At 50.3% G+C, this 16,313-nt stretch overlaps 1 protein-coding gene across 1 annotated transcript in view; it reads right to left on the bottom strand.

Moving 5' to 3' along the window:
* The window catches only part of MYO18B (myosin XVIIIB), a 227,650-nt gene that overhangs the window by 158,342 nt on the left and 52,995 nt on the right, over nucleotides 1–16,313 (bottom strand). Inside the window, exons 12-16 of the mRNA XM_007461210.1 lie at nucleotides 14,559–14,732; nucleotides 11,361–11,451; nucleotides 9,435–9,627; nucleotides 6,107–6,187; nucleotides 3,909–4,050 (exon numbers count right to left, since the gene is read on the bottom strand). Coding sequence (XP_007461272.1) covers nucleotides 3,909–4,050; nucleotides 6,107–6,187; nucleotides 9,435–9,627; nucleotides 11,361–11,451; nucleotides 14,559–14,732 — 681 coding nt within the window. The remainder of the gene's footprint in view (nucleotides 1–3,908; nucleotides 4,051–6,106; nucleotides 6,188–9,434; nucleotides 9,628–11,360; nucleotides 11,452–14,558; nucleotides 14,733–16,313) is intronic.

The raw sequence follows: 16,313 nt of genomic DNA, 5'->3' as shown, positions 1-16,313 counted from the left end.
CACGACACTTTCCACTTCTGACCCTACTCTCTGTGTCTTTAGCCGAAACATCAGGACGAAAACATTCCATTCGAGGACTCCATTTCATTCGATTCTGGATCACCAGTGTGACTGGAGCAGAGCAAGCGAGGGGTGGGGAAGGGGAGACGGCAGGTATCCACGCGGGCCCTGCTATGCTCCAGGCACTGGGGAGACAGCAGAGAACAAGACAGGGGCACCCCGCACCCTCGGGGCGTACAGGGTGGTCGGGGGATTGACAAGAAGCAAGCAAAGCAAACGGGTCACCAAACATCCCAGAGCCCAAAAGGGGCCCTGAAAGAAATAAGCAGGGCATCTTGTGATGGGACAACGTGGCTGAAGAGGGGACAGCTACAGACAGGGGTCAGGGAGGCCTCTGAGGAGGAGCCCTCGCGCAGGGAGCTGAGGGAGCACGTACAAACGCTTCTAGGTGCACACAAGCTCCTCCGTTCTCACACCAGCCCCCAGGGTTATCACCATCTTACAGACGGGAGAGGGAGGCGATTTCCCAGAACTCACACGCATTGCAACTAACTAGTGGAGCAGGGGTCCAACCCAGGTCTCTGGGGTCCAAAGCCTGGGTGGGCTTTTAACAGATCTGCCTCCTGGCTTCCTGGGGGTCTACCGTCCCCAGGAAAAATAAAAACCATTCCAGAACCCTGGAGACATTTCCTGCAGACAGAGGCTCCTTTCATAGCCTGGAGAAGGGTCAGGGGTCTGGCTGGCTCTCCGAGTGGGGCCTCCTGGGCGCAGCGCCAGCTCTGTTCTCTGTGCCTACGGGGCCCCAGCCAGCCACATGGCTTCTCCAAGGCCCCAGATGCCCCCGGGAGGTGGGGCATAGTGGAGCACACAATGCCCAGCTCAGACTAAGAGCTCCACAAATAGCAGTTTCATCTGCCCCTCCATCCCCGTTCACTGGCTGGCAGAGGCGGACGTACCTCAGAAAAGAGGTGACCTTCAGGAACGAAGATGACCGTTGGCAGCATCACATGGAGCACTAGGGCCCCCTCCGCAACCCGGGGAGGCAGCCCAGGGCTGCGCTATGACTTCCCCGGGCCCCAGGCACTTTGCTTTCTTGAGCCCCTTCCTCGCTCTCTTTCCATATACATAGATATAGATAGATATAAATAGATGTGCATTGTGTGTGTGTATATATATGTGTATATACAAATACATACACACAAAATTACATTTCACGACTGTTGGTATAAAAGCAAATAGATTAATATTAGTAATATATAAGTGTATTATATTCGCTTCCTACAGCTGCCATAACAAAGGACCGCAGACTGGCTGGCTTAAACAACAGAAATTAATTTTCCCACAGTTCTGGAGGCTGGAGGCTGGAAGTCCAAGATCAAGGGGTTGTCAGCAGGGTTGGTTTCATTGAGGCCTCTCTCCTTGGCTTGGAGATGGCTGCCTTCTCCCTGCATCTTTCCTCTGTGCATGTCTGTGTCCTAATCTCTTCTCCTAAGGACCAGTCATATGAAATTAGGACCCACCTCAATGACCTTATTGAACCGTTATTACCTCTTTGAAGACCCTGTATCTATATAAAGTCAAATTCTGGGGTGCTAGGGGTTAGGAATTCGATATATAAATTTTTTTGTGGGGGGAATACAATTCCGTCCATAACATATACTTAAAACAATGTACTTAACCTAAACGTTCATTTTTTCTTCTACTTTTAACAGAAATCAAAAGACTTTCACGGGCCGCTAAGAGTACCGCGGGCCCCAGGCACTGCCCCTCTTGCCTGGGGGAGGAGTCAGCCCTGGGCAATTCGTCGCAGACCCAAGCTCTCCAGGAGCCATCGGGGTATTAATGCTCTGGGCACAGTCCAGGGAGAGCGGCTGGAGCCAGCAGGTGGTACTGCTGTTTCTGCTGCTGTCAGCAAATCCAGCGCAGGAGCGCTGGCGGTGTATCCTGGACAGAGGCCCCAGCCCAGCGGCACTGAGAGCTGTCACACGTCTTTCTCCAACTCTTCCTCCCAATTTCTCATAAGCCACTCCAGTCAGACGGTCACCCCCAACGCTCCCACTGGAGTCGTACTTGTCTTGATGGTCAGTGACCTCCACGCAGGCTAAGTCAGCGCCACTCCTCAGCCACGCCTCACTCGACCTTTCAGGAGCATTCAACTCGGTCGGTCCGCCCCTCCTCCTGCGGCTTCCAGAGTGCCACATCCTCCCACTCCCCTCCTCCAGCCCCGGCCACCCCTCCCCGGCCGCCTTTGCTGGACTCGAGCTTCGTCCCTGGCCCCTTGACCTTGGAACGTCCCAGGGCTGAATCCCTGGCCATTTTCACTGCCAACCCTCATTCCTTTAGTGATCTAAACCAGAACTGTGGTCCTCAACATCTTACAGATTTTTTTTTTTTTTTTTTTTGCTTTATCATACATCTCCTCTGCTAGAATGTCAGTCCCTTGGGGTGGAGATTTTTGTTTTGTTCACAGATGTATTTCCTGGCCTAGGGCAGTGGCCACATTTTAGGTGCTCCTGAAATATCTGTTGAATGAACCAGTGAATGAATTAGCCCACATCCTGACCACCATGTCACTTAACACCTAAAAGACCTCAGAGTGTATTTGTCTTCTTACACGCCTGGGGCTGTCCAGGTGAGGGGGGATCACAGAGGTTTAGATCCAGACAAGGCCTGTGTTGAATCTGCCTTCTGACACTCACCCTCTGCGTGATTTCAGACAAGCGTCTCTACAAGCCTCTCTCTGGAGCTCACTTTCCTCATCCTGGGGGGTAAGAATATCGACCTCCAAATACGTGAGAGAATTCTACCAGAGGCTGCACAAAGCTCAGAGCACGGGCCCTGCGTGGAGTGCGGATGGCATTCCTCCAACCCGTGGATCGACAGGGATGCATCAACAGCCTTCGCTGCATCAACAGCCTCGGCCTCATCAATGACATCACACCTGGCCGCTGATGACAAAGCTCCTCAGGTACATCCTCTCACCCAATCACAGCAGTGGAAATTCTGGTGAAAGGGAGGCCAAGGCGAGCTCCAACCCCATTGTTCAAGACTACATGAGATTTGTTCGGTGCCACGTTGGTGAAAGTACGAATAGCCTGACTGGAACTTGAGGCTTACACGTGCCAAACCCTGTGGTCTCTGATCTCACTGTCCCAGCTCGAAGTGTTCATCTCGCCTCGCACTTTTCCTCCTGCCAATCCAGCCCATCACCCAGTGCTGGGGACGCTGCCTGCTCGGTACCTCCATAGTCTGCCCACCTCCCCGGGGAAGGCAGCTCCACTCTTACCTCCCTGGCCTCCTTCCTATCGTGTCTCCACACTGCAGTCTGGGTGAACTTCCTAGGACATGAATACCCCCCGCTGCCTAGAATCCTTCATGGCTTCTCATTTCTCTTGGGTTAAGACCAATGTTTTCTGTGAGGCGTGCAAGGGCTTGAGGTCTGAGCCCAGATGACATCTCCTGCCTTGTCCTGTACTGTGCTCCCTGCTGTCAGATTTACATGCACACCTCTCCCCCTGAGGGCCCCCGGCTCCCAGAGAAATGAGGCTGCCTGTTGCCCACCACCAAACCCCAGCCTGCCATCTCAGGCTCAGCGGCCACACATGTGCTTATGTGTTAGCCTGTCATCTCCCCCTGTCCCTGACTCCCCCCCAGCAAGGATATGGATCCCATCAGTGCATTTGTTGCCATATAGAATGGTACCCAGCACACGGCAGCTGCTCAGGACACTTGAGGAATACATGAACGAATGAACACACAAATGAATGAAAGCACACCCAGGCACATGCACAGACGTTTCTGCACTCAGACTCCCCCATCCTGCTGTGCAGGCCTCGTCGGGGCTTTGACAAAGACAGATCCTAACCCCAGGCTGGACTCAGCACCCCGCCCCTGACGCACTCCCTCACCTTCAGCGCCTTTCTTCTCAAAGGCAGCACAGAGGCGCTCGAGCACCACGCTGTCCCCGGAGCCCTCCACCCGGACCTCCTCATCCAGGAGCCAGAAGAGGCCCCTGGCGTCCTCAGCACCTCCTCCGGCTGGCAAGCGGACCTGGCAGGAGATCAGGATACACTGAGGAGTCCTGATCCCCTAACGGGGAGGCCAGGCCCGGGTTTCCCTTCCCACCCGTGGGAGTTGGGGGCACCTGCCTCCCAGGCATCACAGGCCTAGATCCACACTCCCTACACCCCACACTCCCACTCACTGCAAGACTCTCAGTGTCGAAGCCACAAAACTAACAGCCTCTTGGTTACCAGGGGTCCAGATCCTGCCTGTCTTCATTTCCAGGGTGACCTTGGGCAACTTAACTGCACCTCTCTGAGCCTCATTTTTCCTCTTTTGCAAGATGGAGAGTGGTAATACTTTCCTCCGAGGGCTGTCGTGAGGGTTTAATAAGGGCAAGCACTCTATAAACTACACATCTCTGGCTCCACACAGGCAGCTGGTCTATTCGTGCACAGCCAAACATGAAAGGATTAATCCCATCTGCATCACTTCCTCTTAGAAGTCTTTGTATTTTTTTAAACTAAAATCTTGAGGGAAAAAAGGAAAGTTCCCAAAGCATGTCTTAGAGAAGGTGAAGTTGGTTCAGGGGCACAGATGCGGAATTCTAAATCTAGCTCCCAGCGTCAAGAGACCATGCAGGCGACCCTGAAGCTTTGCATACGGGAAACTGAAAGAGGCCCGGAGAGTCTACGGGACTTATCCGAGGGCCCACAGTGGGCTGACACATCTGAAAATGGTGCCAAGTGGTTAAAGTGGGAATGTGATGCATATGATGGCCAATGGTCCCAGTGTGCCTGGGTCCAGGGGCTTCCCAGGACGTAAGGATTTCAGTGCTGAGGCCAGCAAAGTCCCTGGCAAATCAGCACAGCTGGTCACCCTAATTCAGGAATATTAGTCCACACCCCGCTGAGAGGGGTCCAGAGAGGGGAAGGGACACGTCCAGGGTCACATGGAGAGGCCCAGGGGCAGAAGTGGACCTGGATCCCAGGTATCCTGAAGCTTCACCTTGGCCTTATTTGCTGGGGTTGAAACCTACAGTCAGCCCATCCCCAGAAGGTAGCTGTTCCAGCCACTGCCCAGGGGTCCCAGGGATGCCATGGTCCTTCCCTCCTTGCACTGCCCGGGTGGTCCCTTCAGGCCTGCCCCTCCCAGGTGAGGAAGCAGGACAGGGACGGGGAACCAGCCAAGAGGTGCCAGCAAGAAGTAGCAGCAGGTGTGACGGGCTGGCTGGGCTCACAGACTGAGAGAGCTTTGCAGGGGCAGGTACAGCCTGCTGTGAGCCCAGAGAAGCCCAGGGACCAGGACAAGGTGTCCAAGTGCAGGAGAAACGCAACCTGCGGGACACCTACTGTGTGCCACACACCCTGCAGGGGCTTTACGTGCCAGATACCACGGGCGTTCACGACAACCCAGGGGATACCATCTATCGTTCCCACTTGGGTGACGATGAAGCTGAGGCTTGGAGAGGTTAAGTGACGTGCCCGAGGTCACCAAGATTGGACCGGAGCCCAGCAAGTTCCATGGCCCAAGCACTTTCACACCAAGATGCGCAATGGCCGAGGGCAGCTCTGGGAGACGGTTGAGCATAGGTGTAGATCTGGGGTCAGCACAGTGGGTTCTGGGGCTGGGGAAAGGGAGATAACGACTCAGGTATCCCCCAAACTAAAGCCTGTCTGCCTCCAAGAAGCTCAAGGGCCTGGATCCACCATCGCCCCACTCTCCATCCCCCAAGGGCCCCTACTGTCCCAGTCTCTGCTGGGCACAGCACCTTCCTCTGAACACCCGATCTTTCCAGGTGACAGTGGCTGGAGACCACTGGGCACCGGCCCTGGACTCCCCTCAGCTCAGACCACAGTCCAGTTGTGGGTGCGTTCTAAGACGCAGACTCAGATTCTCAACCTGATGGGATTTCAATATTCTTGGCCCAGGCCACACCCCCCAGACCAATCAACGCAGAATCAGGGAGTGGGTCCCAGGCGTCAGTGTTTTTAACAATCCCCGGGCCATGCTAGGTGCGGCAGTTTCGAGATCTAGTAGCTCAAAGGCTCAAACCTGCCAGGATTTCTAAAAAGGCCGTGCGGTATCTGAGAGGCCATGTTACCTGCGAAGGACTCTGATCCACAGCAGCCACCGTGGTCCCCAGGGACGGCTCTGGGAGGTCAAACTGCACAGGAACATCTTCCTAGAAAGTCACAGAAGTTCAGCATTAGCTCCTTCCATGAGCTGAAGGGGAAGAAACTTCTGAAGGAGCAAAGAAAAGTGAGGACTTCCATTGTCACACCTTGGCCATTTATTATTATTATTTTTTAATTGTGGTAAGAGTAGACGTGGCATAAAATTTAACATTTAAATCATTTTTAAGTGCACAGTTCACTGGTGTAAAGTACATTCACACCGTTGTGTGTCACCACCATCCATCTCCAAAACGTTTCTTACCTTGCAAAACTGAAACTGCACCCATTAAACACCAACTTCCCACTTCCCTCTCTCTATTTCTGTGTCTATGAATCTGACTACTATAAATATCTTGTATGAAGAGAATCGTACAGGATTTGTCCTTTTGTGACTGGGTTATTGCACACTTAGCATAATGTCCTCAAGGTTCAAGCAGTCGTAGCATGCGCCGGAATTTCCTTCCTTTTTATGGTTGAATAATAGCCCCTTGTGTGAAGAGATCCCATTTCTTTATCCATATTCATCCACTGAGGGGCACCCGGGCTGCTTCTACCTTTGCTATTACAAACGATACTGCTGTGAACACAGGCATACAGATATCTCTTCGAGACCTTGCTTAAAATTCTTTTGGGTAGATACCCAGAAGTGGAATTGCTGGATCAAATGGTAGTTCTATTTTTAATCTTTTGAGAAAACACCATACTGTATTCCACAGCAGCTGCACCATTTTTATTGTGCACAAGGGTTCCAGCTTCTCTACATCCTCCCCAACACTTCTTACTCATTTTAGTCTAGTGGGTGTGAAATGGTATCTCAATGTGGTTTTGATTTGCATTTCCCTGAACTAGTGATGCGGAACATCTTTTCGTGTGTTTAGGGACCATCTGTATATCTTCTTTGGAGAAATATCTATTTAATTCTTTTGCCCATTTTTAATAGGGTTCTTTTTGTTTTTTATCATCACCCCTTAGCCTTTGTGTGAGAAGAAACGACATAGACCAGCATCCCAATAACATCCTAATACTGTTCATCCTCAGGGTGGTCAGCAATCATGGTGAGAGCTTTATCAGGAATTGATAATCCAGGGCAAACTTTTCTAATATTTACTGAGCACCTAATAAGTGCTGGATGGAGCAAAACAAACTATAGATAATAAGAGTTGGCATATAAAAGTAACCAGAAATATCCAGATAATGCTATGCTCAAAGATGTTCATCACAGTGCTGTTTATAACAGCATAAACATGGAAATAACTCAGATGGCCAAAAGAGAGTTCAGACAGAATCAGACATAACCACAAACATGCATCCTTACTAAGAGCTGTGAATGGAGTGAGGAAATGTGAATAACATAATGCTATGAGGAAAAAGACTATAAACTCGTGTGTACAGATGGATGGGAAATCTGTAGAGAAGAACATATATGGAAAAATGGCTGGTATAAGATACAGACAGTGGTAACAGTGGTTGCCTCTGGGTGGTGGGGCCAGAAGAGATTGTGTTTTCTGCTTCTTGACACTTATACGCACTTTCCAGTTTTTAAATAAAAAACATGTTTTACTCTGATCATCAGAAATAAGTGAAATATTATGGGACCAAAAAATATGATGGCTGCTACTATATGTGGAATGCCTAATACACATTATGCATTTCTCTATCCCACTTCATCAAATGCTCCAAACAGCCCCTTTAAGCAGTACGGTAAAAGTGATTGTGAAAATAACCGCCACCTCTCCCCTTCCCTGGATCCACACTCTCGGTACAGATATGGAAGTTTCTCCCATCAAGAAGTGGACGCCATTTCCCCACCCCGTGAGTCAGGGCTCAGCCTTGGACTTGCTGTAACCAACTGATTACAGCAGAGGTGACGTTGCCAGTTTCAAGTCTCGGTCCCAAGGGGCCCTAAGCACTCCTGCTCGCTCTCTTGGACCCCTGCCCAGCGCCATGAGAACAGCCTGAGCTAACCTGCTGGAGGACAGGGCACTCCTGGAGCACAGGTGAGTCATCCTAGCCAAAGGGCTGCCTGGATCAGCTCATGGCCAGCTGACCTCCAGACACAGGGGAGAGCCAGCCAAGAGCCACCTACCCAACCTGCCTCTGACCACAGGCACATGCTCTCCCAGCCAAGACCAGAAGAGCTACCTAGGCAATCCAGAGACCTGCGAGCAATAACAAAAGGTTATTTTTTAAACTACTACGTGTTGGGATAGTTTATTATGCAGAATTATTGTGGGAAATGGTAACTGATACAGGAATACTGTTATTTCTATTTTACATGTGATGAAACTGAGTTTCAGAGAGGGTGAGTGACTTTCCTAAGGCCACACAGCCAATAAGTGACAGAGTTACGGTGATATCCCAGGTCTCAGCAATGCCATGTGTTTAAGATTTATTCATATTGATGTTTTCATGTTTACTGCTGTGTGGGCTCCAACCAAAAAAATGACCATAATTTTACTACCCATTATCCTACTAATAAACAATATGATCATTTCTCATATTTTGCCATTAGCACCTGCTGGAGCCAAAGGGGTCCCCTTCAGGGAGGAAGGAGGGAGCAGATGCTAGGGGGCATCTGGGGTGCTGGCGATATTCTCTCCTTTTATCCTGGGTGGTAGCTGCAATGAGTGTGCATGGTTGGACAAATTCACTAAGCTGTACACTTCTGATTCAGGCACTTATTTGTGTAAATGTTATAGTTCAAAAAAATTTTTTTAAGTATAAGTAAAGGAGGGCAGGCAGGGATGTGCCTGTACAGGTTTCCTGGTTCACATATACAGAGTTTCTCCGGGGGGCCTCCTAGAAAGGGAACTGCACCTTCACCTTTCCTAGATGCTCCCACATTATGATCCAAAAGGTGTGCAAACCCACTATTTTCACCCACAACTGGGCACAAAGGGCTTTCCACAGGGAAGATGCAAACTAACTGTTGGAGGAGGATTCAGCTTGGGTATGTGGGCGAGGAGGAAGAGGTCAGTACAAACGAGGGATAGCCGTGGGAGCGAGGCCTGGGGAACCCCAAGTTCTGGACTGTAAGGCGTGGGGGTCGTAGCTGGAGACTGGGCTGTAGAGGGAGACAGGGGAGCAGCAGAGGCCCAGGAGCCAGGCCTGGAGTTTGGGTTTAAATCATCGACGGACCAGACAGGATGAAGCTAAAGCCTACCGGAGGACCAGATGACCACCCCCTCCCCTGCCCCGCCCAGCCTCACGCCCTCACTGAGCCCCTGCGAAGGCCCCGCCCCAGCCCAGCCATACCTCCCGGAATCGCTCCAGCGTTGAGACAAAGGTCCGCTGGTAGAAAAGCAGCTGCAAGCGCTCGTGAGCGTAATTGTGGCACAGCTCCTCAAAGGTGGCGGCCCGGTCTTTGCCCTGGTGCCGGGGGTTCTGAAAGCCTGGAGAGTCCACCACCATGATGGAGGCCATGGAGAGGTGGTGGGAGGAGAAGGATCTGGGGGGAAAGGAGAGGGGCCCCGAGAGGACATGGACTCTTAAAACCCTGCTGGTCCAAGCCTCCCACACCCCTGCATCACAGAGATGGAGAAACCAGAGCAGCACGCTGGGCGGGTCTGCAGATCCAGCAGATCTCACCACTTGCAGGCTGTGTGACCTTGGGAAAGTTACTTAACCTCTCTGAGCATGGGTTTCCCCCACTGTTAAATGGTGGTAGGGATGAATAGGACGACCCCAGGGGCTGCAGTAAGAAGAGAAGGAGTTGAAGTATGGAAAGTGCCTCCATGGACACTGCAGGCCTTCAGGAAACGTGCTCTCTCTACCAGGCCCAGAGTGGAGAAATGACTTGCTTAAGGTCGCACCACAAACTGGCTATAAAGTTAGGACTAGAGTCTCCTTTTCTTGCTTAGTGACACGCTGCTACAGAAAAACAATTTTGTTCAGTGCCTGCCTCAGTTTACAAAGATCTCTCAAGCCATCACCTCCTTGGAGCCTCTTGACAAATCTATCGGGGACAGAGAAGGGATTATTCACATCAAAAAGCAGGAGTTAAGAGACTCTGGAGAAAGTCACACGTGGGCTCCAACCCTCGCTCAGCCACGGAGGGGCCGTGTGTCTTAGGAGACTTGCCTGACCTCTCTGAAACTCAGCTGTGAAAGGGCTAATGATGGAGATGAACTTAGAAGGCTGTTGGGAGGGTTGGAGGTGATAAGACATCCACGGCTCTGAACGTGGTAAAGCGGTAAGTGTTTTCTGCTATTATTATCATTAGCGTGACCAGCTATACACTTTGGAGGGCCCTTAGCCTGAACCTGAGCTCGTTGCTGTTATTTGCTGAGGTTTTCCATCTGTAAAATGGGGCCGATAAGATCAGCCACCAACATAGACATGCATGAAGATTAAATCAGTTAATGTTCGGAAAGCCAGACACCTGCTAGGTGCTCATAAACGTAAGGATAGTGAGTATCGTTATCACCAATACACCCATTTTATGGAGGCAGGCTCCCAGAACCAACCAGGAAGCAGCCGCCCTCCACTGGCAGTTCACCAATACATACTTCTTCCCCTAAGCACGCATGATCCCCCTGGTTTCTAGATAATGTGTCTGTGGTCTCAGAGGCTAATTACTCCAGCAGCACGAGAGGGGGCCGATTCTGTCTGTGTCTGTGGAGAACCCCACCTGCACTGTTGCTACACACCAGCCTCATCCCCTTAACAGGATGTCAGAAGCCTCCTGCTTTCACAGAGGAGGGAGGGAAGCCCTTGCCCCAGCTCTGGTTTGGCTGCACTGGAACTGCTTAAAGATTTCCCGGGGCTCAGAGCAGCACTCACCACGGTAGAAGACAGAGGCTCCCGGCAGTACTACCTGCAGATACCTGCAGTATTTTATGATCACGATTAGGAAGAGCTGTTTACAGACACTATTTCTTTTTTACTTTATTGTTTAATTTTTTATTGATTTCTTTTAATCCTTACAGTGACCCTGAAGGAAAGAGCCATTTTTACAGATGCAGAAGGAGAGATCAGAGAGGTGAACTGATTCACCGATGTCACACAGCCCACGGGTGGCCAAGGCGGAATTTAAACCCAGCACCATAAGACACGGCTCAACAAGCCCCTCTCCAGCTCAACAAAACCCCACTCTGCTAAACTCCCTGGACTCCCAGGGTTTGGGCTCGTTCATACACTGCAAACAGGCCGCCTCTGTAACCGGGAGAAGGTTGCCATTACCTGTTGATGAGCGAGACCACGGCGGCAAAGACCTCTTGGTACAGGCCCGAGGCCATGCCCTCCACACACTCCACTCCTGTCATCTTGAGCCCTACAGTGGGGAAGAGGGGCGGGTTGGCATCCCGTGGTCAGGACCTTGTCTGGGGCCGAGGTCGTCGCTCCAATGCCATCACTACTGGCCTTAGCGCATCTTCCCCCACCGCGCACACACACGTCCCCCTACTGCTGAAATTACTTACGTTCTTAGGACCAAGTTCAAGGGTCCTACCAAGTCTTCCAGGGTCCTGTGTAACCTGGCCCTACCTCCCTAACCTCCACTGTGATCTCCTGCTCAACCCTCAGGGCTCCACCCAACGTCACCTCCTCAGGGAAGCCTGCCTTGACCACCACCACCGCCCCATTAAGCCAATTCCCAAGTCTACCTTGCTTTTTTGAAAATTTTATTTATTTTTCACACTGAAGTCATGACTGACATACCAAAAAACCTGTACATTTTTTAATGTATACATCCTGATGAGTTTGAAGTATACACCCATGACACCATCACCATAAACACACCACAAACATAACCATCACCTCTAAAAGTTTCTTCCCTCCCTCTTTGTGTGTGTGTGTGTGTGTGCACGCGTGTGCGAGATAGGAACTTTTAACATAAGATTAACAAATTTTTAAGTATAGAATATGGTATTGTTAATTACAGGGACTTTGCTGTACAGTAGATATTCAGCTACTGATCATTTTATTCATCTACCCTCTAGGATTTATTCATCTTGCATAAATAAAACTATGTGCCCTTTGATCAAAATGTCCCACTTCCCCCTCCCTCCACTGCCCTGGTAACCACCATTCTACTCTCTGCCTCTATGAGTTTGACTTTTTGAGATTTCTGACGTGAGTAGTATATTATTCAATAGTAAAAAAAAAAAAAAAAAAAAAGGAGGAAATCCTGCCATTTGCTACAACACGGATGAACTTGGAGGACGTCATGCTAAGTGAAGTAAACCGGACACAGGAGGACAGATCTACCCTGATTTTACAGCACTGCCCACAGCACACCTGCACTTTGTGGTTATTTCGTTAATCTGCGTCTCCCCTGCCCCGCCACCCAGGCAGGGAGCGCCCTGAGGGTGAGGGCTACCTCTGGGTTTGCTGGCTCCAAATCCCCAGTTCCTGACACGTAGTAGTTACTCAGTAAATATCTGTTGTTCCCTCTTTCTAGAGGGAAACTTGGCAATTTTATAGTAGAAGCCATAACATGTTCATATACTTGGACTTAACTTCACTCTTAGGATTTTATTCTAATGAAATAATTCAGAGAAACAAAGATTTCTAAGTATGTATGTTCTCTCAATTGTTGCTTAAATTGGCAAAATAAAATCACTTTTTTAAGACAACCTGAACATCCAACAATAGGAAATGGGTTAGATAATTTGTAGTCCATCCATACAAAGGAAAACTTAAAGTCAGGTCTAGAAGAATACTGAATGAGATGGAAAAGTGCCTGCCTATAGTGTTAGAAGGTATAAAAAAAGCTTAGAAAATTATTATAATGGCAGCCCCAATTTTGTATAAATACACACACTGGCCCCATTAGAACAGCCAGCCTTGATTAGGGGTCACTGAGCAAAGTGGGATAAGGAGTGGAGGGCTCAGATCACAAATATTGACACTTAGGTTTTGCTTCCATCCACAGAACTGGAAACACAATTTCCAAATCTGCACACACTAGTGTCTAGAGAAACAGTTCTGCTTGTACATTCCAGGCAGCCCACTGCAACCCCAAAGCATTTCCCGTCCCTGCTTTAAATCTGCCCCCAACCTGGGCCGTTGCTAGGCAACCCACAGCCTCCCAGCATCTCTCATTAGCTTGCCAGTCCCCTGCCTGCTTAACGTCTACCCTTGAGACCTCAGCCTGAGAGGGTGACTCAGCTTCACCAAGCAGCGTGTGCACGCATCTGTGCTTGTATGTGTGTGTATGTATGCATATGTGCACTGTGTACATGTGATGATGCGCGCACATGCATGCGTGTGCATGCCTGTGCATGGTATGTTTGTGTGCCAGTATGTGTGTGCCTGTGTCCGAGAGGAGGTGTAACCATTAAGCAGACCCCAGCTTACACCAGACCACAGACCTGGAAGGCAGTGGAGTCTCGGTGACATCAGCCAACAAGCTGAAGTCCCTGGCAGGTAGAGCAGCCACGGGGATCCAAGGGGCCTCTAAGAGAAGGACCCCAAAACCACACTTCCAAACAGTGCTACCCACTAAGCCCAGACTCTGTGGTCTCTGGAAGAGCTTCCCTTAAGAGAGTTTTCAGCAAACCCTGGGGCTCCAAGGGGTCCCTCTGCCCTCACCTTCTGCAGCCAAAGCATCTGGCTGCAGAGGCTGCAGACCTGGGACTCAGCAGACCTCACTCTAGCAGGTGCAGTACAAAGCTCCTGTTTTTCCCCCGGGTCTTTTCAAGCACCCCCATTCCTTCTGCTGCTCAGGCGAAAAGTCCTAGGTGTCCTGGCCCCCTGCTTCCACCTAGGGCCAATGCCATCAGCTCTAACTGTAAACTAGACCTTGAACTGGTCCACCTCATCCCATCTGCTCCCACCTCCATCACCTCACCAAGGTGACTTGTACCCATTCCCACTCATTCCCTGATCTTCCTCCAGGATAAGCTTCATGAAGAGTACAACAAACCATGCCATTCCCCTGCCTGTGTGCCTCCATGGCTTCCCTTGGTCTGAGCAGAAAACCCCTAGTTTACAGACTATTGTGTCAGCTGACCCCACTGAGCTCTCCAACCTTATCTACTGCCCTCCCAGCTGGGCCAACCATCCTGGCCTTATTTCTGTTCCTCAAACTGGAAGATGAGTCTTCTGCCTACAGCGTAGGGGCTCAGCAAATACAACATCCACTGGAAGCGCGTTGGTCCCTTGGCACCATCCACAGCGTCCCCTCTTTGCAACATAGGGCCCCCTCCTGGGTTTCAGCAGCCTTTGACCTCTGGGCAGAGCTAACTAGCTGACCATAAGCGCGGCGTCAGAAGGAGCCAAGTCCATTTCCAGGGGAGTGGCTTCCCCTCCACCTAGAAGGTCTGCACACCGCAGACCCTCAGGAAATCCTCGATGGACAGTGAGAGGGTGCTGGTGTGTCCCAAGGGGCCAGCCCCGCAGGGACGCAGCCCACCCAGAGAGGCAGCAGCGCGGTACCTGAGCTGGCCCCCTCATCCTCCTGGCCCCGGGGGCTCGGCCCAGACGTCATGCACTGGATGATCTGCCGCAGGTGGTGCTTGAAGGTGGCCGTGTTCAGCTCCTCGTACTCGCAGCCCAGGGCCTCTGCCGCGTGGCTGGCCGACTCGAAGCGCATGAACTGCTTCCGGCCCACTGTGCAGGGGACAGAGCAGGAGGAGGGTGGTGAGGTCCAGGGTGGGTGGTGGGCGGGCGCCCAAGAACACCTCGGAGAATCTCACCACCTCCCACCCTCAGCAAGAGCCTGAACGACTGCCCAGGCCTGGGCCCCCAGCTGATGGCCCCGGGCAGGAGACGCTTTCCCAAGAGACATGTTTGTCCCATTTCCCTGCCATCTGCATTGCTCACTTTCCCAGAGCAATTAAAAATACCATGGGGAACACTCTAAATGTGGAACTGGGGAATGGTCAGTAAGACTTACCCACCCACATATCCACTTACCTATCCATCCACCACCCCTGCCACCCACTCAGCTACCCACCCAGCCACATATCCAACCATCTAACCACCCTCCCCTTTATTCAATACGTATTTCTGGAGCTCTAACTATGCGACAGGCACTGTGTCAGCCTCTGGGAAATCGGTGATGAGCAAGACAGACAAAGTGTCTGCCCTCACGGAGCTTACAGTCTTTTGAGAGAGGGAGACAATAAACAAGTAAGCAAATAAATAAATATTTCAGGTGATGACACTATAAAGTTATTTTTTCCCTCTAAGGAGAAAATAGGGTGATGGAGTCAAAAACTGAGGAGTGGCTATGGATGCATGGTGGTCAGAGGCGGCTCTATATGAGGATGTGATAGGTGGACTGGGGGTATGAAAGATGAGAAGGAGCTGGCCACACAAAGAACCAGGGAAGCGCTTTAGAGGCAGAAGGAGGAGGTGGTGCAAAGGCCCTGAGGCAGGAATGAGCATGATGTGTTAGGGAACTGCCAAGAAGGTCAGCGTGGCTGGGATGTAAGCAGGGAGGGGAGTAACCAGAGGAGGTTGGAGAAGCAATGGGGAACCTCTCTGTGGCCTGTTATAATGCCACTTAGTATCAGCAACAAAGACCGTACAACATAGTCAATTCCTATTTTCAAAATGTTAAATGAAATGGCCTAGAAACTCACGCCACAGTATGACATCAATTGTGTAAATCACTCTAAACTGCTATAAAAACAAATAATGAAAAGGAAATATATCCAAATAGGAACAATCAGAGGGTAGGGGAATTTTTTATTTTCCAAACTTTCTGCAGTGGTTCTGCACTAACTTTGTAATCCAAATTTTAAAAAATAATGACTTATTAAAGCAAATACTAGTTCCATCCTTAAGTAATTTTCTCCCAACTCCTATCTTCCCATAAATATGTTTCCTTCTTTGCAATAAGAATCACAGCTGCCAACAGAGATTTCTCAATCCATCAGAAAGAGATCTTAAGGGCCCAATTCTTCAAACAGATACCTTAAAGAATCTAGATGCCTGGGTTAAGAAAAATGTGGAAATTTGGAAAAAGACTTTATCTGGGGCCTTGACAATACCCAGGAAGAAGGAGCTCTGGCCACTCACTGCTTATCGAGGTCCTCCTACATGCCAGTTATTCAGCACTGATTATCTCAAGAACAGCATTTTATTACCTCCATTTTAGAGACTAAATCTCAGCTTTATCAGAGAGGTTACATGGCTGTAAAAAAGTTCCTGCCACTTTTTAATTTTTTAATTTTTTTTTTTTTT

This window comes from Lipotes vexillifer, unplaced genomic scaffold (genome assembly GCF_000442215.2).
Source record: "Lipotes vexillifer unplaced genomic scaffold, Lipotes_vexillifer_v1.1 scaffold691, whole genome shotgun sequence".
Lineage (NCBI taxonomy): Eukaryota > Metazoa > Chordata > Mammalia > Artiodactyla > Lipotidae > Lipotes > Lipotes vexillifer.
The sequence above is the reverse complement of the archived record's forward strand: the minus strand, read 5'-3'. Positions and strand labels throughout refer to the sequence as shown.